Source organism: Tamandua tetradactyla, assembly GCF_023851605.1.
Source record: "Tamandua tetradactyla isolate mTamTet1 chromosome 22 unlocalized genomic scaffold, mTamTet1.pri SUPER_22_unloc_2, whole genome shotgun sequence".
In the NCBI taxonomy this organism is placed as follows: Eukaryota; Metazoa; Chordata; class Mammalia; order Pilosa; family Myrmecophagidae; genus Tamandua; species Tamandua tetradactyla.
Window position 1 is genome coordinate 1,613,650 of NW_027518252.1, and position 27,821 is coordinate 1,641,470.

General features: G+C 43.9%; 1 protein-coding gene across 5 annotated transcripts in view; it reads left to right on the forward strand.

The window, feature by feature from the left end:
• Positions 1-17,465: 17,465 nt before the first annotated feature.
• LOC143672955 (cadherin-4-like) overlaps positions 17,466-27,821 on the forward strand; it is a 233,701-nt gene continuing 223,345 nt past the window's right edge. For 3 of the 5 annotated variants that reach the window (XR_013170113.1, XR_013170112.1, XR_013170111.1), the window contains exons 1-2: positions 21,296-22,054; positions 24,298-24,409. Coding sequence is in view for 1 of the 5 variants with exons in the window: in XM_077147373.1 (XP_077003488.1) it covers positions 17,496-17,558; positions 24,298-24,409 (175 nt within the window). In the remaining 4 variants the exon portion in view is untranslated. Of the gene's footprint in view, positions 17,559-21,295; positions 22,055-22,348; positions 22,411-24,297; positions 24,410-27,821 lie in introns of those variants that run through there. The other 2 variants (XM_077147373.1, XR_013170114.1) reach the window with 2 other exon arrangements.

Consider the following 27,821-nt stretch of genomic DNA (forward strand, 5'->3'; position numbering starts at 1 on the left):
GATTGTGTTCTGGAGAACTGGGAAACTCGATGCTTTTAAATGGACTAAAGACAGTGGGACAAAGGAGGTGGATTCAGGTCAGAAGGTCTCTGGTTCCTTTCTCTTTTTGTAGAGCTGGACTCAATTTTATGTTTAAATGTTTCCCACAATGGTAAAATCGCTCTCAAATGCTTCACAGAAGCTGGGCCTCCTGGCAACCCAGATGTGTTGTGGGGTGCTGGGAAGGGGGCAGCAGGGTGGTGGAGCAGGAATTGTTATTTCTTCACTTCTTCCCAAGCAGAAAGAAAATTGTTCCTTTTCTCAGTTCCAGAAGAGTACATTTAAAAAGACAAGCTGAAGAAAATGAAAACAAACCCTTCCTTCGGAGGCTGGCAATGGGGGAAATGAGTTTTAGAGAGTATGGGAAAATGAGTTTCCAGAATTTTCTGATTAGTTCCCAATCTGCAGCCATGGCAAGCCTTAGTATATCTTAGGGTTGCCTCCTCCTAGGATGAATCTGTGCCAGGCAGCCTTTCTTGCCGATACCTCATGACCCTACAGGTTTTGGCCTGGCTGGAAACCAAGAGTTGAACGTTACTCAGAGGGGGCCAGGCAGACGGGAAAAGCTGGGGAGAGTTTTTCACACCTTGAGACATATGATGGATACGGAACAGATGGCTTCCTGAGATGAAGTGGTGATGGCAGAGCCACAGGGCTGTGCCTGGGGGTGTGGGAGTGGAGCAGAGCTCTGGTCTGGCCTGGCTAGCGGGTATGTGAATCCACTCTGGAGCTCTGCCCCACCCCCAGGGGCATCGGCTGGTGCTGCTGAAGGGGCAGGAGAGGGATTTAAAAGAACCATGGAATGGCAGGCTTGGAAGTCTCTGGAACACACCAGGAATCCATCTTTTTGGTACCAGAGTGATAGTGTCCCTGCAAATCCACCTTTACCCAGAACCTCAGAATATGACTTTATTTGGAAACAGGGTCTTTGTAGATACCATTCACTAGGGAACTGAAGAAGAAATAGCCCTGGATTGAGGTGGGAGGGTGGATCCCAAATCTGTTGAGAGAAAGGACAAAAGATTTGCAGAGAGAAGACACAGAGGGGAGAAAGCCACATGGTGATGGAGGCGGAGATGGGGGAGCATCCCCAAGTCACTGAGGCAGGAAAGGAATCTCCCCCAGATCCCCCATGAGCACATGGCCCTGCAGCACCCTGGCCTCAGGATCTGCCTCCAGAGCTGTGTGGGAACCCTCTGCTGCATGCAGCCATCTGGTGTGGTGCCTTGTCACAGGGGCCCCAGGAGACTCCTACACTCTCCCCCAATGTGAGCCATGGCATGGGGTAGTGCCAGGGGATGGAGCAGCAGCCTTCAGACACAGCCGGGGCCAGGCCTGCACAGGGACTACAGAAAAGGGAGCCTGTTGCCCTATTTAAACACTGAGAGGCACTTAAAACTTCACCTTTTTCTTCTCTTCAAAACCAGCCACTCTGGTAGCCATGGTCTCGGTGCCCAGGGTGGCCACAACTGCTTGAAGCTGAGAAGCAGGTGCTCCCTTTGGAAAAGGCCATCAAGCGTCATTCACTGGGGTCGCCAGTGGTGCTGCTGCCACGGTGTCCACAGGCTGCCTGGGGGCACAGAAGGCTGGCCATTGTGTGCAGGTGGGTGTTTGTGTAACTGATATACTGTCTGCATTCGATAACAGATGGCCTGGGATGCTTTGAGGAGCTGGCTGAAGGAGATTATCCAGGGTGGGGGCTAAGGCCCCCCCAATAATCTCCTAAAACTGCTTCTTTTCCTCTTCCCCCCAGATGTTTTAAAAATGGAGCTTGCCATTTTTAATTGACCCACCTGTTTTAGTTTGCGAAGCAGCCAGAATGCAATATACCAGAAATGGAACGACTTTTAAAAAGGAGATTGATTAAATTGCCAGTTTTACAGTCACAGAAATGTCCAAACTAAGGCATCCAGAGAAAGATACCTCAATTCCAAAGAAAGGGCTGATGAAGTTCGGGGTTTCTGTCTCAGCTGGGAAGGGCATATGGAGACATTTGCTAGCTTTCTTTCCTCATTTCATAATCTTCTCCAGGGGCATTTTCCTTCCCTAGCTCCAAAGGTCTGGCTCTGTGGGCTCTGCTGGCTCTAAAGCTCTTTCCCAATGGTTCCCTCTTAAGGGGCTCAAGTGAGCAACCCCACCTTGAGTGGGTGGAGACACATCTCCATGGAAACAATATAAAAGCTCCCACCCAGCCATATTGAATGAGGATTAAAGAATATGCTTTTCTGGGATGCATGACAGTTTCAAATGGGCATATCATCTGACTGAAACCTGTGGGTCCCCACTTAGGACATGAACCCATGGCTTCTGAATATGATATGTCACAAAGCAAAACAAACAACAGCTTAGTATCAATGGAAAAGGTACATCCTGGCAAGAGTTCAAGGATACTGTCAATTGTTAAGTGCAGGCAAACATTTAGTCATTCTATGGAAAAAGCCTCTTACATTAGATTTCAATTCTTAATTTGCTCAACACTTAATGTGTGGTTAGGCAATAAGCAAAGGTCAAGTTCATTAACCTTTTCTATGCCAGCCATCATTTCTTGGGATAGCATTGATATTTAGTTTAAAATCTGGTAGCATCAGAATATTCACTTGGTTGTGCCACCAACAGCACTAACTTCAGCACATTTTCATCTCCCCAGAGAGAAAGCCCTGAACCCATTGAGTTCACTCTGGGCCCTGCATCCCTCACTTCCAGCCTCTTGCAGCCACTTGGCTGCTTTCTGCCTCTGCAGACTCACCTCTCCTGCACAGCACATGGGCATGGATTGTACAGCAGGTGGCCTTCTGTGCCTGCTTCTTTCATTCAGCATAACTTTCTTGGGGGGCTCACCCACATTGTGCATATATCAGAAATTCATTCCTGTGCATGGTCAAATGCTATGCCAGCGTTCAGATATGACATGTCCCACTGGTTCATCCACCAGGTGATGGCAGCCAGGTGGCCTGCCCATGTGGCTAGCATGCCCAGTACTGCTTTAAATGTGGGTAAATATGTAGACTCATCCAGGGGGTGTGATTGGCTCTCAGGGTCCCCTCAGCAGGGGACCAGAGGCTCTGGCCTTCACTCTGCATGCATCTGGAGCTGCCTGTGTGGGGTTGACCCCCCAAAGGCCTCCAGGGTGAGGTAGGTGCTGGTCTTTGGACTCTGTCAGAATTGCCCAGTCATATGCATAGATTCTAGAAATTAATCCATGCCCAAACTTCTTCCTGGCTGGGAAAACAGTACTTTCTTCAGTCCTCATTCAGCAGTGCATAAATGTCACTTCAGGGCAGCTCTTTAAATGCCTTCCTCCTGGCATTCCCCTTTATCCTTGTCATGCATGCAGGGGACATCCTAGCTATGGAAGGCACATGGAATCGTGTGTGTCTGGTTGGGGGATGTGGGTGTTAATGTCACTGGGTATGCAGACACTGGACAGCCGTTTGACACAGAGCTCAGAATCAGTGGGAAGGAGAGAAGAGCAGGTGCTGAGATGGGCTTGGACCTCTCTGCTGTGGAGCCACTGTACTGGGCAAGAGCTGCCATGGCCTGGTGTGGGCACAGAGTAGGGTCTTTTAGGCTCCTTCCCTTCTTGGGGAGGACCACCTCCTTACTTAAAAAAAAATATTCTCCTAGATTTATGTTCCGAAGGCTCCATTATCCATCCTGGCACACATAATCTACCCAAAGAGGTTAAAACATCAATGTAAATCGCCATTATATTGTCAGTCATTCCCAAGAAACATTATGGCAGAAAAGGAGAGAGAGATTTAGCATTGCTGTTGCTGCAGACGGCTGGCTTGTTGAGGTGGCAGTGTCTGTGGGGGATACCCGAGCTCTTCCAAAATCCACACACATTTGCAATCAAGGATACTGAGGAAGATCTTGTTTTCTTTCTTCTTCCACCATTTGACATGCTGTTGATGCTTGTTGTTGGCAGTGGTTGAGTTCTATGAAGTCACCCAAACACTGAGTTAGCAAATACTGAAGCACTGCACCTGGGGGATACAGGATCAAGCCTTGGGTCACATTTCCCTCAACTGGTCCATGAGAAACCTTGTTCTCTGTGGGTTTCTGTTTCAGGAAACCTGATTTAGTGTATATTGTTGATTCATTTACACTAAACTTGCAACCAACAGTGCTAGAACTCAGGCCTGAAAAGTTCTGTGTTCTCTAACCCATGCATTTTCTCTATAAAGCATATCGCAGCCTCACTGTCTTCAGGAAGACTGGACAGCACTTCAGCACTACACTTGGGACCATTTATTGGTGAAATCACCAATAAGCATAAAAATGCAAAAAAAAAAAAACGTGGCACTAAATAAACTGCAAATAGAACGCTTGTTTACAACCTGAGAACTGAAGCAAGAAGGCAGAGCATCACCTGGTTTATCTCGGCTGGAAACCTGTGTCAGATAACTCAGAATTTTCTCTACTCAGTTCATGTCTGCAAATGACCATGAAAATGCTGTGAGTTTGCATCATAAACAGTTGAGTATCAGGGCAAATCAGCACATACAGAATCCACAGATAATGAGGACTGACAGTGTTTGGGATCCTTCCATTGTTATTTGATTACACTGAACGGGATGCTTGGCTCTTGGGGGTCAGGTGATCATTTATTCATTCAGCTACCAGACTCTACTGTCTGCCATTCACTGTTGTAACTGCTGAGATACAGCATTGAACAAGAGCTATGCCCTCATGGAGCCCTCATGAAGCTTCTAGAGGAATAAGAGAGATGATAACTGAGTAAATCCATGGCACAACAGATGGTGATAGCTACAATGAAAACAAAAACTAAACAGAGTAGGGAGGGACGTGAGTGTCAGGAAAGGGAGTTCTTGCTATTTCACATAGGGTGGACAGGGGAAGCGACACCGAGAAAGTGACCTTTAAGCTCAGGCTCTCTAGGGAAAGTGCATTGCAGGCATCAGGCAAAGCCAGTGCAAAGGCCCTGGGGTGGGGCCATGCCTGCATGTTTGAGGAGTCAGTAAGCAGGCCAGTGGAGCTGGAAGTGAGCAACCAGGAGGAGAGGGGTGGAAGATAAGAGGTAATGGGGGAGCATATCATATAGAGCCTCAAGGGCCTAAAGATTTGCCTTTTCTAGGTGAGAGGAGAGCCATTGGTGCATTCTGGGTGCAGGATCTGCCTTATGTCTGAGAAGCATTATTCCAGTGTGTAAGTGACCACTAAGTGACAACAGGGACAGCGTCAATTAGCCCAGAGCCAGGAGCATGGCTGGTGCTCCATAAACACTTTGTGCATTGATCTGCAGGGAATGACACTTAGCCCTGGGTTGTTCCATTGAATTTACTATGTTCAGCACTGGCTGGTTCTGTGATCTAGGGTTAGATAAGACATTAGGAGTGGAAGAAGGTTCACTTTGAAAGAGAAATTATCTTCAGGCCCAGTATTTGAAGTTGGGGAAGGCAATAGACTGAAGGAATCCATATACTCATTATAAGAAAAGAACCTACAGAAATACCATTTCAATGGCTTTGGCCCCAAGGAATGCCTAGGAATGAGCTGCACCATTTCTTCGTTTTCCATGTGCACACACAGAGCACCCCAAGGCCTCTACTCTCTGCATGTCAAGACTGGGCCACAGGATACCAATGCCCAGCCAATGAGAGCTCTGGGCACCAAGTCCCTAAAAAGGTTTTGTTAGTACATTTATTTTTTCAGACACTTAAGGCCTCCAGATTGTTCCTATGCCAGACAAGCCTCAAAACCCAGAGGTCCCAGTCTCTCTAAGAACATCACCCAGGTTCATTTCCCCACCCCAGAAGGGCAGCACCCCTTGCCAGCATGGACAAGTTAGAATGGCCATTGCTCTGCTATCCCTGAAGATTGAGGGAAAGATGAAATGAGAGGGGGGAGGTGTCACTGAGAAATTAGGATCGAACAGATGATTCTGACTACTGAATCATTATACAGATGTCTCTTTTTTGTGTCTAGTGCCTTAGAACAGCCAGAATATCTAAAATTGCTGAGCAGTAATACAGCAGCCCTGATCTTTGATAATGATTAAATAACTATCAAAAAAAAAAAAAAAAAACACAAGTCCTTTGCCCATGTTGTATGGATCTACATCTGGATGTTTTGTTCTGTTCTACTGATCTATATATCTATCTCTGAAAACATTACACTGCCTTAGTTAACCTACCTCTAGTATAAGTCTTAAAATTGGGTACAGTGCAATACAGGCCAATAAGAAGGAGGGGTAAAGGGTATGGGATTTGGGGGGTTTCTTTTTCTTTTTCTGTTTCTGGCATAACGCAAACATTCTAAAAATGATAATGGTGATGAACACCTAACTATGTGATGATACTGTGAGCCATTGACTGTATACTTTGAATGGATTTGTGTGGCATGTGAATCTATCTCACTAAAAGTACAGGGATTGTCAGCTGGGGGGATTGTGTCCTTGAGAGGACCCTCAACATTCCTTGGTGACATGTGTGGTTGTCAGAGTTGGATACGGGGTTCTCCTGACATGTACAGGGTACAGACTAAGGATGCTGCATTAACGATCTACAAGGCCCAGGACAGCACCCACCAACAAACACTCGCCTGGCCCCAACACCTCTCCCCAGGCCCTGTGCGAGCCATTGCCCCTCATCACGTTGAGACACGGAGATGCCTATTACTCCTAAACACAGGGTAGCAGCATCTATAATCTCCTAGTCATTCAGAAGGATTCTTCTGGCTCTCCCAACATCCAATTCCAATTACTGGGTTGCAGGTTCCTGAATTAGTTACAAGTAGAGAACAAATCCCTTCCATTTCTACAAATTATGGATTTCAATTGCCCAAGCTTGTTTTAAGTTGGACAGGATGAATGAGCACCATCCTTGCTTCTTCAGGTACCAATTTCAGCTGCTTATTGACCCCTCCTCAGTGATGGAACCCCCATCAGCCTACCTGAGAACTGCAACTCTGCAAATAAGCCTTCAGTTCAGCCTGGGCACTGATTCTGAAGACTCAGCCTGAAGCCAGGCTTTGAGGAGCAGTCACCTGGGGAAGGGACTGCCCAGCTGCAGTCCCTCTGTCATGCTCAGGCACATTCAGTAGCAATGGAAGATTCAGGACTGATGACCCTAGAGGTCAGTGTGTTTTAAAAGTCCTCAGAATAGTGAGCATGCCTGTGCTTGCTATAAGGAATCTTAATCTTTTATTTTGAGAGACTTCAGCTAGTCACAAATGAATGAAAAAGATCCATGGAAAAGAACATTTGCGATGTGGGCTTCTCATGAAGATGTGATTTTGCACTCATTCCACTCCCATTTCCAGGGCCTTTACTTCATGTTGAGCCAGGTGCCATGCTGGGAACCCTCAGGGAATACATGAAAGGGGGGCCTAGGCCAACGGAACCAACAGACAAATTTGCAAAATGTGCTTGGGTATGTATTTTCCATTTGTGTTGGTAATTATTATATTTTACTTTATTTTCTAAAATAAGTTTATAGGATAACCTTATAATGATGGGAAACAAAGATTCAATCTTCAACACTCTGTGTTTTGAGCCATGGGAAACAAGCTGTTCGTAAAACAGAGGTCACCTTTGAATTAAACTCAAGAAATTGCAAGCATGATCCAGGCTTGCTTCCTTTGCACATGGGAGAGAGTTATCATTTGTGAAAGTGACCTTGCAAAGGAGGCCTCTGCCAAATGTCCATATGCAATGTTGGCCTTCAACAGATTCCCAAGAAGTTCAGGCTGCCTCCAAGTATCATCAGGAGACACTGGAGAATCTCTTTGAAATTCAGAGTCAGGAATGCTCGCTCAAGGTCCCCCAAAGTTCACACATGAATTCCCTGGCAGAGGAGTAGCTGCAATGGGACTCAGTTCTCTGGCCTTGTGCAGCCCAAGCGGATGTTTTTGTGGTCTGACCAACAGGTGTGGTGGTGGCCACTGGAAAGATGTGGTTTCCATGAGCTTCCACACTGATGGAATGAAAGAGTGGTGCCCCCCCAAAATTCAGGGCACCTCTTACAAACTCCACTAGTTTTGCCACATTTGCCCATAACTTCCTGTGCTATTTACCCACAGCTTTTTTTTCCCTTTTAAAAACACATTTAAAAAATTAAAGATGATGTTAGAAAGGAAAAACCTGCTTCTCCCACAGTCATCCCATCATAGATATTGGCACCTCCAAAGTCCTGAACTCACATTTGACTCTGTTCCTCCTTCACCTAAAGGTGCCCACAGATGTCATCCATTTGGGCTTCAGGAGAAATTCAGAATGAAAGCACTCATGAGGCCTCTGCAGCTCCCATGCTGGTCTGAGTTACCATCCTCTCTTTCCTGGCTCATGGCAATAAATGAAATTCTGGTCCTGCCACTCCCCAAACTTGCCATGGCTCCAACCTCATGCAGGCATCGAGTCCGCACAACAGCCCACTGGTCCTGCGTGACTGGGCAACCAGCCCCTCCCTGCCTGCCACCCCTCCGCTCCCCACCCCACTCTGCTCAGCTAAGCTGACTGCTTTGTTCCCCAAGGACGCCAGCATGCACCTGCCTCAGGGCCTTTGCACTTGCAGCTCCCAGGCAAGGACACTTTTGTGCCACCCTCTCAGCGAGGCCGGTCTTGTCCAGCCCCTTACTCAAATGCACTCTCCATCTGTGAGGGTCAACTCGGCTAGGTGATAGCACCCAGCTGTCCATACCAGTACTGGCCTGCATGGGCCTGTGAGAGTTTGTCAGAAGTGGGTTGTACATGGTAAAGTCAGGTGACTGCATCTGCAATCGACAGAGGACACTGCCTTCAGCAAAATGTTTCTGAGGGGAATTAGAAGCCAGAATTGAGGATTTCCGAGGTCAGATGAGGAATTTGGATTCAAGTTCAGAAGTGGTTCTTGCTGGAATTTCCAGCCAGCCAGCTTCCCCTGGGGGATTCTGACTAAGGATTTTGGCATCACGTTTATCAGCTCCCAGTGTGTGGCTGCCCTATGGAGTCTGGGATTGCCAGCCCCTAGGGTCACGTGAATACTTCCTTATAATAGATCTCTTAATACATACCTATTCCATACAAAGACACACACATACCCTTATACATGCCCATGCACACATTTACTCACATATTAATACATATGCACACGTATCACATTATGCACACACGTACATGTGCACACACGTGCACACAAATAGGTCTATGCACACATTACACATGCACACCTAGACATATATGACCATATGCCTGCACACACATGTACACACACATATAATACACACAGAGAAGCACACACATACATGTACTCATGTGTCCTATTGGTTCTGCTTCCCTGGGAACTGTGACTAATTCACCATCCCTCTTCCCTGACTTTCTTTCTTTAACCCACTCATCATGTGCTATAGGAGCCAAGGGTTAGAACAAGACCTGCAGAAATTGTTGGAAGCAACTGGCCTCAGGATGGCGGCAGTAAGCCATGGAGATTATTATGTAGAGCAGTCTGGGAGGAAGAGAATGTTTAACCCAAATGGTTATGTTAAGTATGAAGAACGCTGTAAGATAATAACTTTGCTCCCTCAGGAAATGCCTGTATATCCATTGACATCCTGTGGTATATAACTAGGATCTGATTGAGAATAAAGTTGTCTGATGTCTGATGTAGAGTTAAGCTTTAGACCCCCTGAATCCATTTGTGTCTGTCTTTCTTTTCTTCCTTTCTCTCTCTCTTTCTCATCATTCCTTAATATTCTTCGAGCTCTGTTTCAACAGGAAGCAACATTTGGTGCCCAGTGTGGGGCTCGAAGAAGAAGACTCCAAATCAATATTAAGGAACCAAGGAAAAGTCTCATTAGAGGCACATGTGTCCAGCCGATAGAAGAGGACTCGAGTCGTATTTGTAAGTAAGCATTTTCCTTGGATCATCAGGGTAATGGATAATCACAATGGGCGGCTGGAGGAGTATGTGTGTATATTGAAAACACTGTTAGAAGCTAATGGGGTGCTTGTTAAAATATCTGAATTAATAGGCTTATTTGATCTCATTCAAAAACATTGTCAATGGTTTCATCCTGAGAGTCATAATATTTTAAATTTAAGACAATGGCATTTAGTTATGAAGGCTCTTCAGAGGGCCTATCAAAAGGGGGAGACTGTCCCATTATCAGCGTGGGCATTGTGTCATCAAATACTGGTAGTCTTAGATCTCTTACAGTCAGAAAGTGAAGATGGGGAAACTGAGAATGTTTCCCAAAAAAGCATGACTGCGACAGCAGATATAGATGAAAATGGAGTGAAACTCAGAGATAAAGAGGGTGTAAGTACAGATGAGGAAGATGTTAAATCTATGTTCTCATAGTGTTCTTACACTGTAGCCCATACCACCCCTTTTTCAAAGAAGGCAAGCTTCACTTGCCCTCAAGACTTCCCAGATTTTGATCAAACAAAACCTACTTTATATCAGCAAAATTCCATATTCCCTGCAAGAATTTGCAATCCACCTTCTGCCCCTATTTCCAGTTCACAGCCTCCTCAGAATCCATATTTTACAGATACTGGTGATTCAGCTAAATATATGAATTGTGTAATAGCACCAAAGCCTATACCCAAAACATCCATAATGAAATGTTTACTACAGGGATCTCAGCAAGGGAACCTGGAGGCAGTACAACTTCTATCAGATTTTCCTGTTACAGTTAATCACTTGCCTCCCAATCAAAATAATCCTCAGGGCACTGTAGAAATTCATCATGAGCCCATTCCTTTTAAATTGTTAAAAGAGTTGAAACAAGCTTGTGCCCAGTATAGAATAAATTCTCCATATACTACAGGTCTAGTCCAGGGCATGGCTCGTGTTGATAGATTAATTCCTTGGAATTGGGAGATGTTAGCCAGAACTGTTTTAAGTACAGCTGAATTTTTACAATTTAAAACATAGTGGACTGATGAAGCTAATCTGTTGGCTAGGAGGAATGCTAATGAGCAACCTCCAGTGTTAATAACAGCAGAACAAATCATGGGCACTGCACAATGGGCAGGTATTGAAAGACAGTTACAATATGATGATAGCACTATCAACCAAGTCAGAATGGCCTGCCTTACAGCTTGGCAGAGAATTTCTACACCAGGACAGCCTGCTTTAACTTTTGCTAAAGTAATTCAAGGATATAATGAGCCATATGTCGAATTTGTGTCACGTCTAACAGACGTGATTCAAAAAACTGTGCAAGCATCTGAAGCCCATGATTTAATTTCAATGATGTTAGCCTTTGATAATGCTAACAATGAGTGTAAAAAGGCTATTCGACCCATTAAAACTGCCGGTGGTTCCATATAGGCCTATATAAATGCCTGTCAGGACATTGGGTCTACTTCTCATCAAATGGCAGTATTGGCAGCTACCATGAACTCTAACTTGAATCTAAAGAAAGGAAATTGTTTTAAATGTGGAAAATTTGAGCACTTTCAGATAAACTGTAAATCTTTTCATGATAATAATTCCACCCCAACTAAAAAACAGCCATCCAGATTATGTCCTATTTGCCAGAGGGGATTTCATTGGGCTAATGAATGTTGTTCTAGAACACATAAAAATGGTGCTCTATTAAAAAGGTCGGGAAACTGCCTTGTGGGCTTAGCTCAGGGCCCTGGGACAAACAACACGAGCCGAGCTCCACAGACCCAGTGTCCTGTCAGCAACAGTAAAAACCATGCATTCCAATCTTAGAGTTAAAAGCTGCAACTCACAGTAGTGCTGCAATAGATCTATCTGCAGCTGAGGATATTTTATTTCAACCTGAAATGGGTATTCAATTAATTAGCACTGGAGTTTCTGGCCCTCTGCCCAACCGTACTGTTGGTTTAATAATTGGAAGGAGTAGTTTAACTAAGCGGGGTCTATTAATAGAAATTGGTTTAATTGACAGTGACTATAAAGAGGAATTGAAGATTATGGCTCAATCTTTACAGCCTTTTCAAATTGAAACTGGGCAATGTACTCAATTACTACTTTTCCCTTATCATGTTCCTCCTTCTCTGCCCTTCAACCGTCAAGGAGGTTCTGGTTCAACTGGAAATGAAATTTATTGGCAAACATTTATTGGGGACAACCGCCCAAAAACTACTATTACTATTAAAAATAAAATTTTTCTGGGTTTGATTGATACTGGAGCTGATGTAACTATCATAGCTAAAAGATATTGGCCCCAAAATTGGACATTAAAAAGGGTACCTACTGTTTTCACCAGCATAGGTACCATGACTGATATTTATCAAAGTACTGAAATATTTGAAGTAATTGGCCCAGAAGGACAAAAATCAACATTACAACCTTTTGTGGCAGATGTCGGTTTGAATCTCTGGGGCAGAGACCTGCTTTCACAGTGGGGAGCATATTTGCATATCCCTCACTTATCAAATAAGGCAGAAGAACTATACTTAAAGATGCAATTTCAAAACACTAGACAAACAAGGGATTATTGAGGTTTAGGATATTCTAAGGAGCAAACAAATTTATAATGGGGGCCATTGAAACAAAAGGCATCATTACCCCAGTAACATAGCTTATTACTATGCCAATATGGGTGGATCAATGGCCCCTTCCTCAAGAAAAATTGAATGCCCTTCATAATCTTGTCCAAGAGCAATTGCAATTACAACATATTGAACCTTCCCAAAGCCCATGGAATTCTCCAGTTTTTGTTATTAAAAAGAAATCTGGAAAATGGAGAATGCTGACTGATTTAAGAGCAGTAAATAAATCCATGAGCCCTATGGGTGCACTTCAGCTGGGGGTTCCTCAAACCTCTATGATTCCTCAATTTTAGAAAATGGTTATTATTGATTTAAAAGATTGTTTTTTAAATATCCTTCTGCATCCAGCAGATAAAAATGTTTGTCTTTTCTGTTCCAGCACTGAATAATCAGGCTCCGATGCAAAGATATCAATGGTGTGTCTTACCCCAAAGGATGATGAACAGTCCCACTATATGTCAACTATTTGTGCATCAACCCTTACAAGAAATAAGAAATAAATTTCCAGAGGCCCTTGTTATTCACTATATGGATGATATTTTAATTGCCTGTGACAATGATGACTCTTTGGAAAAAGTTTTCAGTGTTATTATAAAAATTTTACTTCAATATGGGCTGCAAATAGCTCCAGAAAAGATTCAAAGTACTGAGCCTTACCTATACTTAGGAATACAAATAGCTGCAAATAAAATAATTCTTCAAAAAATACAATTAAGGTGAGATAATTTACAAACTTTAAATGATTTTCAAAAACTGTTAGGAGATATTAATTGGATTAGACCCACTTTAGGGATTCCTAATTATATGTTACAGAACTTGTTTAATATTTTACAAGGAGATTCTGATTTATTAAGCAAAAGGCAGTTAACAGCTGCTGCTGAATGAGAGTTACAATTAATTGAACAATGCATTCAAGAAGGACAGCTTATTCAAATAGATATAGAAAAGCCTGTTGATTTTATTATTTTCTTTACCTTACAATCTCCTACAGGCCTATTTTGGCAAGATGGTGTTTTAAAATGGATTTTTTTACCAAACAATAAACAAAAACGCTTACATACATATCTGCAAAAAATCATTTCTTTAATAGCCAGAGGTCGCCAAAGATATTTTCAATTAAGAGGTTGCAATCCTAATTGCACAGTGTGTGATCTCACAAAGGAAGAGGTTCAAAGTCTACATACTTTCAATACCTCTTGACAACTAGCATTAAGTAACTTCAAAGGACAAATTGATAATCATTTGCCTATGTCAAAACTTTTGCAATTTCTAAAAAGAACACAATGGATCTTGCCTAAAATAGTTAGGGCTTCCCCATTGGAGGGAGACATTACTGTCTTTACTGATGGTAGTAGCAATGGACAGGCTGTGTATGTCACCCCAGGGGAAAACAAAAGTTGGAAAATGCCTTATACCTCAGCCCAGCGTACTGAATTAGCAGCTGTAATTCAAGTTTTACAAAGTTTTCCACAATCTCCTAATATTGTTTCTGATTCTGAATATGTTTGCCAAACAGTTACTCACATTGAGACAGCTTCTTTGTTTGAAAGAGATGAATTGCCCCGAATGTTTTTACATTTACAAACATTAGTCAGAAGTAGAATTAATCTTCTTTTTATCATGCATATAAGAGCTCATACCAATCTTCCGGGTCCTTTGTCATTACAAAATCAGCAAGCAGATACTCTTGTGGGGGTACTGCAAGATCCCACAACACTTCACAAATTGTCCCATATCAATAGCAAAGGGCTGCGAAAGAAATTTCCATCTTTATCTAAACAGAAAGCTCAGAACATTGTTAGGACTTGTCCAACCTGTGGACCTTTAAATGTACTCCCATTTGCATCAGGGGTTAATCCTCGAGGTCAAAAAGCAAATAATTATGGCAAATGGATGTTACTCATATTTCACATTTTGGTAAAATGCAATATGTACATGTTATCATAGACACTTGTTCTCATTTCGTCTGGGCTACTGCACAATCTGGACAGCGTTTCTGCCATGTTTGATCACATTTACTTAATGCTTTTGCTGTTATGGGATCCCTCAATCTATTAAAATGGACAATGGTCCTGCTTATACAGGAAAACAATTTCATAAATTTTGTACTACTTTTAATATTACTCACATCACAGGGATTCCACATAATCCCTCAGGGCAAGGAATTATTGAACGAGCAAACCAGATGCTAAAGTCTATGCTTTTAAAACAAAAAGGGGGAGATGATGATTAGGAGGATGATGCTATGAAAATAAGTACACTTAAAGATCAATTAGCAAAGGCATTGTTTACTCTAAATTTTTCATCCAGGGTATGGACATATGAGTAAAAAATTATGGATAAAAATAAATAAATAATGGGGGTGTAAGGGGTGAACTAAATTGGGTAGATGGAAATACTAGTGGTCAATGACAGGGAGCAATTAGGGGTATGGGATGTATGAGTCTTTTCTTTTTCCTTTTTATTTCTTTTCTGGAGTGATGCAAATGTTCTAAAAAATGATCACGGTGATAAACACAGAACCACTGATTGTACACCATATATGGACTATATGTGTGTGAAAATTTGTCTATATATTTTTTTAAACTGTGTGCTCAAATTTCTGAAGATCCTTGCTCTAAAATATTAAAATCTTTGTGATACAGAAAAATCAATAAAATAAGAGAAATGTTTCAAGAAAATTGATTTGGAGGGTAGAAAATTACATATAGTCATAGGTATTTTAATTTTAGAAAATATATAATAAAATAAGTGGGCAGACTTCATCCTAGAATTTGGGTTAAATAGTAGAAATTTAATAACACAAATAGTTAATTATTAATTTGTTTGAATTTTTATCAAGTCATTAACATATAAGCAAATAAAAAATGTACTCACATCATCTGCAATACCAAGGATTCAAGATATCATATATTTGAGTATGACTCTTCCAAATAAATTAGAACATCCCTGGATAACCTACAAGAGAAAAAATTTTTAAAAAACAACTTGATATTTCTTATAGCCATTCCAAAGTTGTAAAGTAAAAAGAAAAAAAGCAACTGCTTTAATGAAGTATGAAAAAAAATCTCTATAACCAGAGAAAATGTAAAAATGCACCTTAAATTAATACAGAGTAGTAGTCAAAAATTAAGAGGCAGTAACTAAAGTAAAAAATATACACACATGGTATTATTGTCAAATTAATAGATTTCATAAGAGATTTATATAGTAATTACTGATAATTTCCTTTTTCACTAAAAGTTTCTTGCCCATGAAAGCATGGCTCTGAAACGTGGGTAATAATTAATAAAACTGAATTATTTTGTTCTTATTTCTTTTTGTTTGTTTTTTGCTTTTTTCTTGTTCTTTTTATTTAAAAAAACAAGAAAAAAAATGAATTTTTTTAACTATCTACGCAATATTAATTTTCCCTTGCTTCATAAAAAGGGCAACTTGATGCATTAAAATTGCACCATAATATGTTAGAAAACTTTTAACCCTATGCATAAAAAGATCACTTCTTTAGAAGCAAAACATAAAATAGTTTGTATATTTTAAAGAAGGAAACCGTATGCATGTGGTATCACCATGTGCTAATTTCCATGTTCAATGATTTTGCGATATAGCCCTACTATACCCAAAGTAGATTTGGTCAGTTAGTGATTTTTGAAAAGTTGAAAACAGAATCACTACATAAAAACTTCTACATCTAAGTTTACATATTTGATTCACCTGAAGACTAACAGCTATGATAACATCAAAGTTTTAGAGAGTCATCTTTTAGGCATAAGGTTTAGCTTAGGCAAATAAATATTAACTCAAAATAAAACTAAAAAGATATTTTAATAGGGCAACAAAATGCTACTTTGTCAAATCTTAAGTCCCTGCAGGTACAACCTTTCCCAAAGTGTATGAACTATTTAGATCCAAAACTACTTTAAATTTGTGGAAAATATAAGCAATCAAAAGTTAAATACTTGAACACAATTGACATATTTTCACGTTTCTGAACATCTGACAACACTAAGACGTGATGCAATTCAGGGTTCAAAACAGCATCTATAATTAAATATGTGCAAATGTGTTTTTATACTTAAATATGCAGTAACATGCTATACTCTGTAACTACTGACATCATTTTCTTTTATACACCAAAATAAATGAAATATACATAAACATTCTAATTCACATTTAAGACAGATTTAGGTGGCAAAAATCTAGCATTAGGGGTATATCTGACACACTACACAAGCTCAGTTGAACTGAAGAAACATTCCTAGAAAATAAACTTATGGTAAATTTTCTTCGCATGGCACATTCAATCCAATGGATTCCCACAGCTACTAAAAGCCACATTATTTTCTCCTACATAACAGCAATGCTTCCCCAAGCAGCCATTTAAATACAGACTGGGTAGACTGTCACATTTCCCAGTTCATAAGAGAGTTCACTGATTTCAAGGACTGTATTTATTAATCCCAAATCACAAAAATCAGCTAATGTATCTTTCTGGTTGAAAACTGGGTATCAGTACCTGCTGTTAACTTCCGTGAATAAATGTACTTGGGTTGTACAATCAAAAGAGGAGGTAGCCAGATTGAAAAGGGGGAGAGATGCTCCATAAAACTTGCAATCCTAGTGCATCCTAGCTATATTTCTAGCGTAGCCAGAAGTGGGTCTCTATACACAGAATTAAAATAAAAACATCTGATACAAAATGCTTGTCACAGATTCTCTCTCTCTCAAAAAAAAGCTTTCAAAATAATGATTACTTTCTAAATGTTTTTTAAAATTAAGAGATCAGGTCATGTTTTAAAAACAATACTCAACATTCAATTTTGGTTCTCCAGGCCTCCTTGGTGAGCGAGCACAGGACACCATGACAACGGAATCCATTCGTTCTTACTTCACGTCGCTGGAAGAAAGGCCTAATATCGTGAGAGTTCCATTGTTCTAGGCGCATCTGTCAACACCCAGATAAGTAGAGAATGCAAGAACAGTCATGTCCTGCAGTTCACAAGGCAGCCGCGATGGACTGAAGATGGGGACGGTGGTCATAGCTCTGGTAAGTGAGTCCGCCTTTCAGGGAGGCCTCCACTCAGCTAGCAGAGCGGGTCACTGGCTGGGCCTTTTGGGTGGAAAGGCCCCCAGGAGCACGGTGGCCACCACCTGGGCATCTCAGAGGCTTGGGGGGAGGGTGGGAGGGGGCGGGGCGGGAGTTCACTGGGGGTACCTCCTCGTGAATGCCACGTAAATGTTATACATTATTTTATTTTAAGTCACTGAAAACCAACTTGTGAAGATATTGCTGTTCTAATAATAATGTATTAAGGGTTCAAGAAAATGGTGTGTATTAAGAAAATTGGGAGCATTCTCTTACATGTCCTATGTGATTTTATGTGGTTTACAAATATTTCCCCACAGTGAATAAACTGTTTTTTGCTTTCTTGACAAACTCCTTTGCACAAAAGTATTCAGTTTTGAGCAGAGCCCATTCATCTTTCTCTTTGTTCATTGTTTGTGCTTTGGGTGTAAGGTCCAAGAAACCATCTCCTATCACAGTATCTTCAAGATTTTTCCCTATATTTTCTTCTGAGAATTTTATGGTCTCAACTGTAATATTTAACATCTCTGACCCATTTGGAGTTAATTTTTGTGTAAGGTATGAGATAGGGATCATCTTTCATCCTTTTGAGTATGAATATCCAATTCTCCTAGCACCATTTGTTAAACAGGCTGTTCTTTCCCACTTGAGTGAACTTCACTGCCTAGTTGAAAATTCATTGGCCATTGTTTCAGTCTGCTAAAGCTTCCAGAATGCAATACAACAGAAATGGATTGGCTTTTACAATGGGATTTATAGCTCACAATTTTCATTTATAAATTCCTGAAAATGTCATAATTAAGGCATCAACAGGATTATACTATGACTATGAAGACAGGTTGCTGGCATCAAGGATAATTCTGTCATGTTGGAAGGCATGTACATTACTGGTGCCTGCTAGCTCTTCAATTCCAGGTTTCATTGTTTTAGCTTCTGGTTCCAGTGGGCCCCTCTGTGAGTCCTTCCTTAATTTCCCCAGAGCTGTATGCATTTCCTTTAATATTATCTCTCAGCCTGTTTGGGCTTTCTGGTCCTTCTCTGTCTTGTACCCTCCTGTACTGGTTTGAAAGGAAGCATGCCCCCTAAGAAAAGCCATGTTTTAATATAAATCCCATTTCATAAAGGTAGAATAATCTCTATTCAATACTGTATGTTTGAAACTGTAATGAGATCATCTCCCTGGTTGATATGATTTAGTCAAGAGTGGTTGTTAAACTGAATTAGGGGATGACACGTCTCCACCCATTTGAGTGGGTCTTGATTAGTTTCTGAAGTCCTATAAAAGAGGAAACATTTTGGAGAGAGAGATTCAGAGAGACTCAGAGAGAGTGACAGCAGAGAGTCCACCAGCCAGCGACCTTTGGAGATAAAGAAGGAAGACACCTCCTGGGGAGCTTCATGAAACAGGAAGCCAGGAGAAGACGCAAACAGATGATGCTGTATTCACCATGTGCCCTTCTGGCTGAGAGAGAAGCCCTGACTGTGTTTGCCATGTGCCTTCTCACTTGAGAGAGAAACCCTGAATTTCATCGGCCTTCTTGAACCAAGGTATCTTTTCCTGGATGCCTTTGATTGGACATTACTATAGACTTGTTTTAATTGGGACATTTTCTCGGCCTTAGAACAGTAAACCAGCAACTCATTAAATTCTCCCTTTTAAAAGTCATTCTGTTTCTGGTATATTGCATTCCAGCAGCTAGCAAACTAGAACACCTCCCATAAAGGATTCTAGGAAAGGGATTAAAACTCACCTTGAATGAAATGGGTCACATTTCAGTTGAAATAATCTAACCAAATATCCAAGCCACAATACTTCTGCATCCACTGGAATGAATTGAAAGAACATGGCATTTTCTGTTATATAAGAACTCCAAACTACCACCACCAAAGATAAGAGGGTCTATTTCTGAACTCTCAATTCTATTCCATTATTCAGTATAGTATCCTTATATCATTCTGCTTTTTAAAATGCCTTATAAGCATTGTTTCATTACTTATCTAACTATACACTGAATAGAGGGGTTGACAGAAGGTTTTTAGAATCACATGATAACATGATAACAGCTATAGACCATCATAATCATATATCAAGGATGCTGGGTTACAGTTTAATAATTTCATGTATTTCCTTCTGGCTATTCTAATACACTAGTAACTAAAAATATATCTATATAGTGATTCAGAAGTCATAATCATTTGTTAATTTCTCACTTATACCCCCCTCATTTGATCCTTTTCTCAATCTTCACGGATATCTGGGCAATTATCATTCTAACTTCTTCATGCTGACAGGGGTTGTTGATATTATGGGTAAAGAACTGAATGTGGTTGATGTTCTTGGAGAGACTGATATCTCTGTGTTTCTAGTCTTATCTGGCATAGGAACCTTCTGGAAGCTTTAAATTTCTGAAAAATATGTACTTAATAAGTAAATAAGGAAAGAGTACCCTGGATATTCTTTAGGGTTTTCCAGAATACTGTTAGTTGGGGCTTGGCATACTGTGGCCATTTTAATAGCTGGCAGAAGTTACATAAGATTAACTACCAGAATGACCCTCTCAACTCTATTTGAAATCTCTTAGCCACTGATACTTTACTTGGTTTCATTTCTTTTTCCCCTTTTAGTCCAAGAAGGCAATGTCAGTCACAGGATGCCAGGGCCAGGCTCATCCCTGGAAGTCTTTTCCCCTATTGCTAGGAAGATTTACACCCCTGGTAGTCAAGTCCCACATAGAGGTTAGCATAGTGTGCTTATTCAGAGAGTTTGGCTTAGAGAGAGGTCACATCTGAGAGGCAATAGAATTTTTCTGGGGGTGACTCTTAGGCATAATTATAAGTAGGCTTAACATCATCATTACAGAAATAAGTTTCCTAAGGCAAAGCCTCAAGTTCTAGGGTTGGCTTATTAACTTGGGAATTCCTAATACTTGAGAGAATATCAGGAATTTTTCCCTACCTGTGTTGCAACTGCACTCTTCCTTGTGTTACTCCTAATGCGTCACTGTGCCCTGCATCCAGTGCCTCATGCATTATTTCTTGGGCCTGTGCTCTTGGAGGGTTGCTTGTGTTTTATGAGTCACACAGAGTAAACAATAGTCTTGCATATCATTTCTTGCCCTTGAAAATGATATTAATTTAACTCTGATTTTGTTGAAAACTTTAATGAGGGAAAAAATTCAGTGTACTGTTGGTATAAACAAAAGAATATTAAATTTCTCTGAAGTAAAGTAGGTGGTTACCACGGTTAGATTATTGTCTTGAAGTGCCATTATATTTTGATTTCCTTGCATAGCTCTAGACTAGAAACTTTTTTTCTGGGCCATGGAAGACATTAAGATTTTGTTATATGAAAACATTTTTCCCTAAATAGGCCTCATACCCTTATAAATACATACTTCCTAAAGTAAAGAAAGGGCAGAATGGAAGTGCCAACAAGGGCTCCCCATCCACAGGGGTGCTCAGGTTTGGTGACGGGGACTTCACGTCTCCCCATTCCTCTTTTTGTCCCTGGAGGCGGAGTGCCCTCGGTCCCTTTGGCCGGAGCTCGGTTTGAGAAGCCCGGAGCAGTCCTGGGCAGGGCGGGGGTGTGGGGAGCGGCGCACTGCCCCTTTAAGGCCTGGGTCAGGCCCAGCGAGCTCAGGGGCCAGGAACGGGGTGGGGCGGGGCCGCTTGACTTCACCTGCAGTTGGAAGTGCACAGAACAGAGGCGCGGGCAGCTGCAAGGCCCGCCGGCCCCACTTGACCTGGCTCCCGGGAATCTGGGAGGCGAGCATGGCGGACACAGCCAGGCTGGAGGCTCGGAGCTGGCGCGGGCGAGCGACGGTGGTGGTGGTGGCACCAGCGGTGATGGCGGTGGGGAGCGGGCTCCGGGATGTAGCAGGCAGGCTTTTCCGTCTTTCTGGTTTAGCTCTGCTCTCTGAAAAAATCCCCAAACCCCCTCTCCTTGCAGGCAAGCGAGATAAGACACATTTCCTGGTATAGAACCCCCTCCCCCAGCCTTCAGAAACTGCTGAAGATGCACGAAGGCAAAAGAAGACATTCCTGGGGTGGGGGCCCCTCAATGGTTCAGCTCTGGGCCATTCTCAACTCAAATCAGCCAATTGTGTACCTTGTCTTTAACATGTTAAAGAGACTATAAAAGCTAAGGTTGCCTTTTGTTCCAGGCTCAGACTTTTGAGGTGACTCAGCTGGGTTCTCATGCGCACGAGCAAATAAAATCTGCTTCCCGAAACTACAGATCCTTAGTCTCAGCCTGTTCTAACTTTGTGGAATGTTCCTGGAGGCCTGCGGCCTCGTTCCTGGTTTTTGCGCTACAGTGGCACCAGCGGCGACTGGCGGCGGGGAGTGGGCTCCGGGCGCAGGACACCTGGCGGGCGCGGGGTGGCGGCGCGGCAGGGAAGATGACCGCGGGCTCTGGCGTGCTTCTCGTGCTGCTCTCGCTCTCCGGCTCACTCTGGGTAAGTTGCAACCTCCCACTCCGGCCTCTCGGGAGGGAGCCCGGGGCGGCAGCGTGGCGCGCACACGCCCTGCGGGGCTCTCCCCGGCTTCCCCGGCTGGCGCCGGTATCCCCACAGTTCGCTCGGCGGCGCCCAGCCCGGCGCCCAGCCCGGCGCCCGCGCTCCTCGAAGTCGCCTGTGGTAGGCAGGAGTGGGGAGGCGCCGGTGTAGCGTGGAGCGGAGCCAGCGAGGGTGTGGGCTGCAGGTGGGTGTGTGGGTGGGGGACCCCGTGGGCAACCGTCGCCGCCTGCTGTTGGCAGCAGCTGCCCCGAGCTCAGCTCTCCCGCCCCAGGACAGGCTGCCTGCTGGTGGAGCGGGTACGTCCTCCACCACCCGGGAACCTCATGCCTCCGGAGTTAGCGCTCTTGGGCTGGGGCCGCGGGCTAGGGGAGCCAGGCGGATGCCGGCCGGGATGTAGTTCGGCAGCTTCTGTTGGGGCTGGGGGCCACGACACAGCGCCGCCCCGCTCTTTGGGGTGCATGCAAGGACCGTCGCTGCGGGCGGGTGGTAGATATGGACCGTTGGACATGCTCGCTGCCCAGCCCCGCTGCAGGCTGCCGCCGGAGTCCTGGTGGGTCCCTTGTGGCTCGGATCCAGGCACAGGGAAGCGGGCACGAGGCTGGCGCGAGCAGGGAGTTAGCCCAGGGACCGAGCTCTGGGAAGCCTGCTGGCTCGGTCTCCAGCACGCGCTCAGCGTCTCGCGGGGTGCAGGGCCTTGTGGGGGGCGGGGGACGGGCTACGGAGCTGTTGGGTGGGGGGAGTGATGGATGGCGGGGAGCCCGAGGCGAGCCCTGGGCCGAGACGAAGTGGTTGCGGGAGTTGGAGGCACCCCCTCTCGTGGCCAATCGGCCTTGCTGCCTCCTCCCGGGCCGCACTGTTGTAACCTCAGAAATAAACAAATGCCGACGTCCGAGGCCCAGCTCCGAGGCCGCAGGATGCACCGGGGGTGTCCCAGGCCTGTGCCCGGGGGTGGGTCAAAACTTTGGTGGATGAGTTCAGCCTTCTCCTGGGCTGCCGGTGCTATATGCAGGTGCTTTCCCGAGGAACCAAGCCGCAATTCGGAGCTTTTCCACAGCAATGACGCCGCAACCTACTCTGCCTCCCTCTTGGGGCGTCGGGGTGCCTGGGACCTCTGGACCCTGGGCAGTCTCTCTGAGCCAAAGCCCGGGAACGTGGGGTTGAAGGAGGCAGCGGCTGGCGGGGAGGTGCGTTCTTCTCTGGCAGCCTGGTGAAGGCGTGACTGTGGGATGCGGGGTGCGGGTTGTGCTCGGAGCTCTGCACTCACTCTCCTTCCCCCGTTGCACACACTGCTGTCTCTCCCTGCATCCCCTGCATCCTCTACTCCCCAGTGCTTCCTGTGGCTCCCATACCCCACAGCTAGGGAGGGGTCCTTTCGCCTACCCTCGTCTTCCTCTGTCCTCTCGGTGCCATCTAGTTGCCTCATCTGGCAGGAAAGCTGAGTGAGCTCCCTAGTACCATACCCACCCTTTCTGGTCAGCTAGGGATCTCCATCCTGTAGGGGCTGGAGATGGGGACTCTGAAGGCAAAAATGTCAGAGCAAGAGGGAAGAAGACTGGAGTTGGGGCTACCCTGTGCTCCCCCCCTTAACCCTTGGACTCTTGGCAGCCTTCCTCAGAGCTTGTGGCTTTGGTTAGGTGATTTTTGAGTCTCTTCTCTATTGCTCTCCTTCCCCCTGGGGTGAAACTGCCTGGAGGAGACTCCAGCAGCCTAGTGGTCCTTTACCCCTAAAGCACAGAGTAAGAGGTCCAGGGGGAGACAGTGGCCCTGCGAAAGGTTGACCTGGATTCTGCCTGCCCTCATCTCCTGGCCCTTCCTGGAGCCCCCCTCCCCCTTCAGTGGCTTCCTTGGACACTGGACTCCTCCTGCTCTGCCCACTGGACCCTGCAGACCTTTCTTGCTCCCATGGTCTGGAGGTCCCCACCAGGCCCCCAGCCTCTTCCAGGCTACCTGACACACCCTGTGGCATGTCCACCAGGTTGCTTGGGAGAGAAGCATCCAGTGCAGACCGGTGCCACTGCGAGTCCCCAGAGGCCAGGGAGGCACTGCAAGCCCATGGAGGAGGTCACTGGGCACCCACGGTTCTGTGGCAGCTGAGACCTTGCATGCAATACAATCCCATAAATGATGGAATTAGATTTCCATGAAGTTATTTGTGTTTTAACCTCTCTTCTTTCTGTACTTAGGCCCATACTGGGGATCTTACGTCCAGACAGAACTGTAAGTCTGGGTTCTCGGAAGAAGATTACACAGCATTAATCCCCCAAAATATTCTCGAAGGAGAGAAGCTACTCAAAGGTAGGGATGGGGCGTGGAGGGTGGAAGTAAATTAAAAACCACGATATTTGTTGGGGAAGATACTGAGGTTGAAAAATCTAGACTTGGCTGGTCTTAGAGCTGGGCTATCTACAAAACGAAGGTTGTGAATCCAGCAGGTGCAAATTCATGACCTCAAAGGCATTTTGAATCACAGGTGAAAGATTATGAGTGCCTGTCACTTTTGAGTAAGGTGAAGCATTTCCTGGCCAAGTAATTAAAATTTGGAGGTAACATCACCCAAATAACGTACAGTGAGACTTTTGTACCAAGGATTTTTATGTATGAGGTTCTGGATTCTTAAATTATCCTGCTTCGAAATGCATGAGAAAGCAGATGATGTTGTTGGAAATGTGGTAAATAAGCCCACAGCCGTGCTGTTCACAAATGTGGCATTCATTTTCATTACTGCCTCACTGACAACATGGAAACACACATGCAGGAGGGAACTACCAATTAGCTCTATCGTAATTGCAGGATTATATCCACATTTGTGATGGGAATCTCAGAGACAGCTTCAAAACACAAACAGCAAAGATCATACTGCATACTGATCTGTTTCCCTTTCAAGACAAACTAATTAAACTTTATATTTGCATGGGAGGGAAAATAAATCAGTTTTTCCTTCTCTGAGGTTTTAGACTTATACAGCTGCACCCTGCCTGTGTGCCTTCTCTCTCTCTGTGTCTGCTTCCCAGAAGTGGGAGCCTTATAGCTGATTTCAAAGTGATGGGGGGAGCAAACTTTAAATAAAGTATCAAAGTGAGATTTTAGCATGTACAACTAAATAATCCCCAGCCTACTGGCTTTTTCTCCAGTTTTATTTTCCAGCTTTCCTAGCACTATGTGGCCGAGGTGGGAATATAGTATTTTCCTTTAAGAACTGACAGCTGTGTGTGTATGTGCATCTGTGCAGGTGTGTTCATGTGCATGCCGGTGTGTATATGTGTGTGTGTGTGCATGTGCACATACATAGAGGAAGCAGACTTTTAAGATCCTCATCCTTTGCGACAGAACTTGTTGACCTATCTTGTTTGTTTCTGGCTATGTGAATCAGAATTTTCAGTTTACGCTGAATCCACCTTCTTGTACTTATTTATTGTTGTTTGAGTTAACTGCTAAGACAGCAGTGTGATGATATTGATCTCTTTGATGACCAGTAAAACCAAACACCAACAAAACAAAAACCTTCTAGGAAGCTGGCCAAAGCAGAAGGAGCACTCTGTGGAAGTGGGCATGTGTGATGGAGAGCTTTCAAAAGTGAGACTGATCACACTTGATGCATTGAAGAGTTAGAAGGGGCAGGTGGTCTTTCATGTCCTTTCCTTCCTGTGTGTACCTACACATATGCAGTGTCCCTGGAGGGTCCCTTGTGCTCAGGACATTCTCCTGTCATGTGTCACCTGGAGGTGCTGATTGCAGCCCCCCTGCAGGCCCCTCCTGGAACCCTCAGCTCTTCTGAAGCTGGCCTCCTCAAGTATATGGTGGAGCCTTGAAAATAAAGATGTATCTCTGAACATCTTCTTTATTCAGGAATTGAAGAAAAGTAAACCTTCTTTTGTAGTAATGACTGATATTCTGGGTACAAAGTACAATAAAAATCTTCATACTTTTTGCTGTAAAATGTGAAATTTCAAGGCAGTGCTCCTCTCTCATCATGGGCTGCCCTTTACTCTGTAGGCGTGGGTTCAACTGCCCTCTCTCCTCTGTCCTTGGACTCCCTGGCTGGTGCCACCCTGGCCAGGAGGTTTTCACCCAGGAAGGAACAAGAGTCAGTTGTGAAAAGTGAGCTTGGAGCAGCTTTTGGGCTACATGGTATGTGGCTCATGTTTTAAGCCCATCTCCCTGAGGTGAGGGACCCCCGATTCCGGAGGAATTGCAGCCCATCCCCGGAGCCTCCTGGGATCCTAGGGCGCCTCTGCCTTCCAGGTGGGCTCAGGTCCTGCAACACCTGTGAGCACCTTCTCACTCTTGTCTCCTCTTGGTTCTTCTTGAAGCATGGAGTTTCCAGAACAAAGAGACATTTTTCAGTCTTAGAAATAATTTCACACATAGGGAGACAAATGCCAAGGCTGACATATGTATCAATCCCAGGCAGATCAAAATTCCTCTGTTTATACAGAAAAGTCTGTAGCCTCACCACTATAGTAAGAATGCTTGTGTCAAAAAATAAATAAGGAAAGCAGGATGTTTCTATTATTCTGATAGGAATAAAGTTAAATAGATAATGATTACATATAATTGAGTTATTCCAATGAAGAGAGCTTAACCTTAACTTGACAAGCACACCTCACAGAGTCCCTGTTTTATTATAAGTACACCATAAGTTATTAACCAGTTTTTGGTGCCTTCTCTTTGCCTGAGTCAGCTCACCAGTGGCTCCCAGATATACAGATTCTGGCAGGAGTGATTTGTTACACAGTAATTAACTTGTTTATGATAAATGGATGGAAGAAATGTTGTGGCATTTTGTTTTATGTCTAAATGAAAATCACTTGCATTCTAAAAATTCCATGCTAATTAAGCTTAAAATAGTTTCCCCCAATAGGGAAGCAAATACCATGTATTGTGAACCTTTTGAAAAGCCTAGCCACTAAGTATGGAAATGCATAGTGTGGTTCAGCTGATTTGTGGCTTTCGTAGACCTCCTCTGTGCATACTGCCTGTGCTTCTGCTGGCAAGCATTGGAGGGGACTTGCATACACTGTTGGGCAGTTGTTTTGTTTTTAGGATAATTCTCACACAGTCATCATCACTCGGGCATGGTAATATCTAAGAAATGCTACTTATGCCCTTTTCCTTAGGCTATAATGGAGCAGTCTCAGTGCCATAGATTCATCTGGGGCAACTGCTAAGGTGGTATCTTTTTCTCTGCTTGGTTAATAATTAATGGTCCCAGCCTTATTGGAGTCTGCAGCCTGACTCCATGACCTGCATATCTCTCCTGTACAGTGGACAGAGTTCTGGGAAAACCCAGGACCAACTTAGTGGTGAAAAGCCCATAAGGGTAGGAGAACTATAGTGGGCATGGTGCGATCTGATGGGGCATGGGTCATATTTCTCCTCGACTTTGGAGACAAGGGTGGCAGGAGTAGAGACATTGTCTGGTGGAGGGGGGAGGAGAGTTTGGGGTCTGGACATTATTCTGAGGAAGGTAGATATGCCATAAATGCCAAGGCTATATCAAAGGGAAATTTATTTATAATTACTTAGTTTAATGACACTTCCCCAGAACAGCTTTCCCTCTCCCTCACCCCTAGTTAGTTGAGGACCATCTTGTATACCTCCTTGCCACCCCCTTTCTTCTCATGTGAGAGTTTATGGAATCTGTTCTATCATCTCTCTTTCTTAAATTGTGAGATTCATGAGAACAGCAGCTCTTTGACACTTGTTT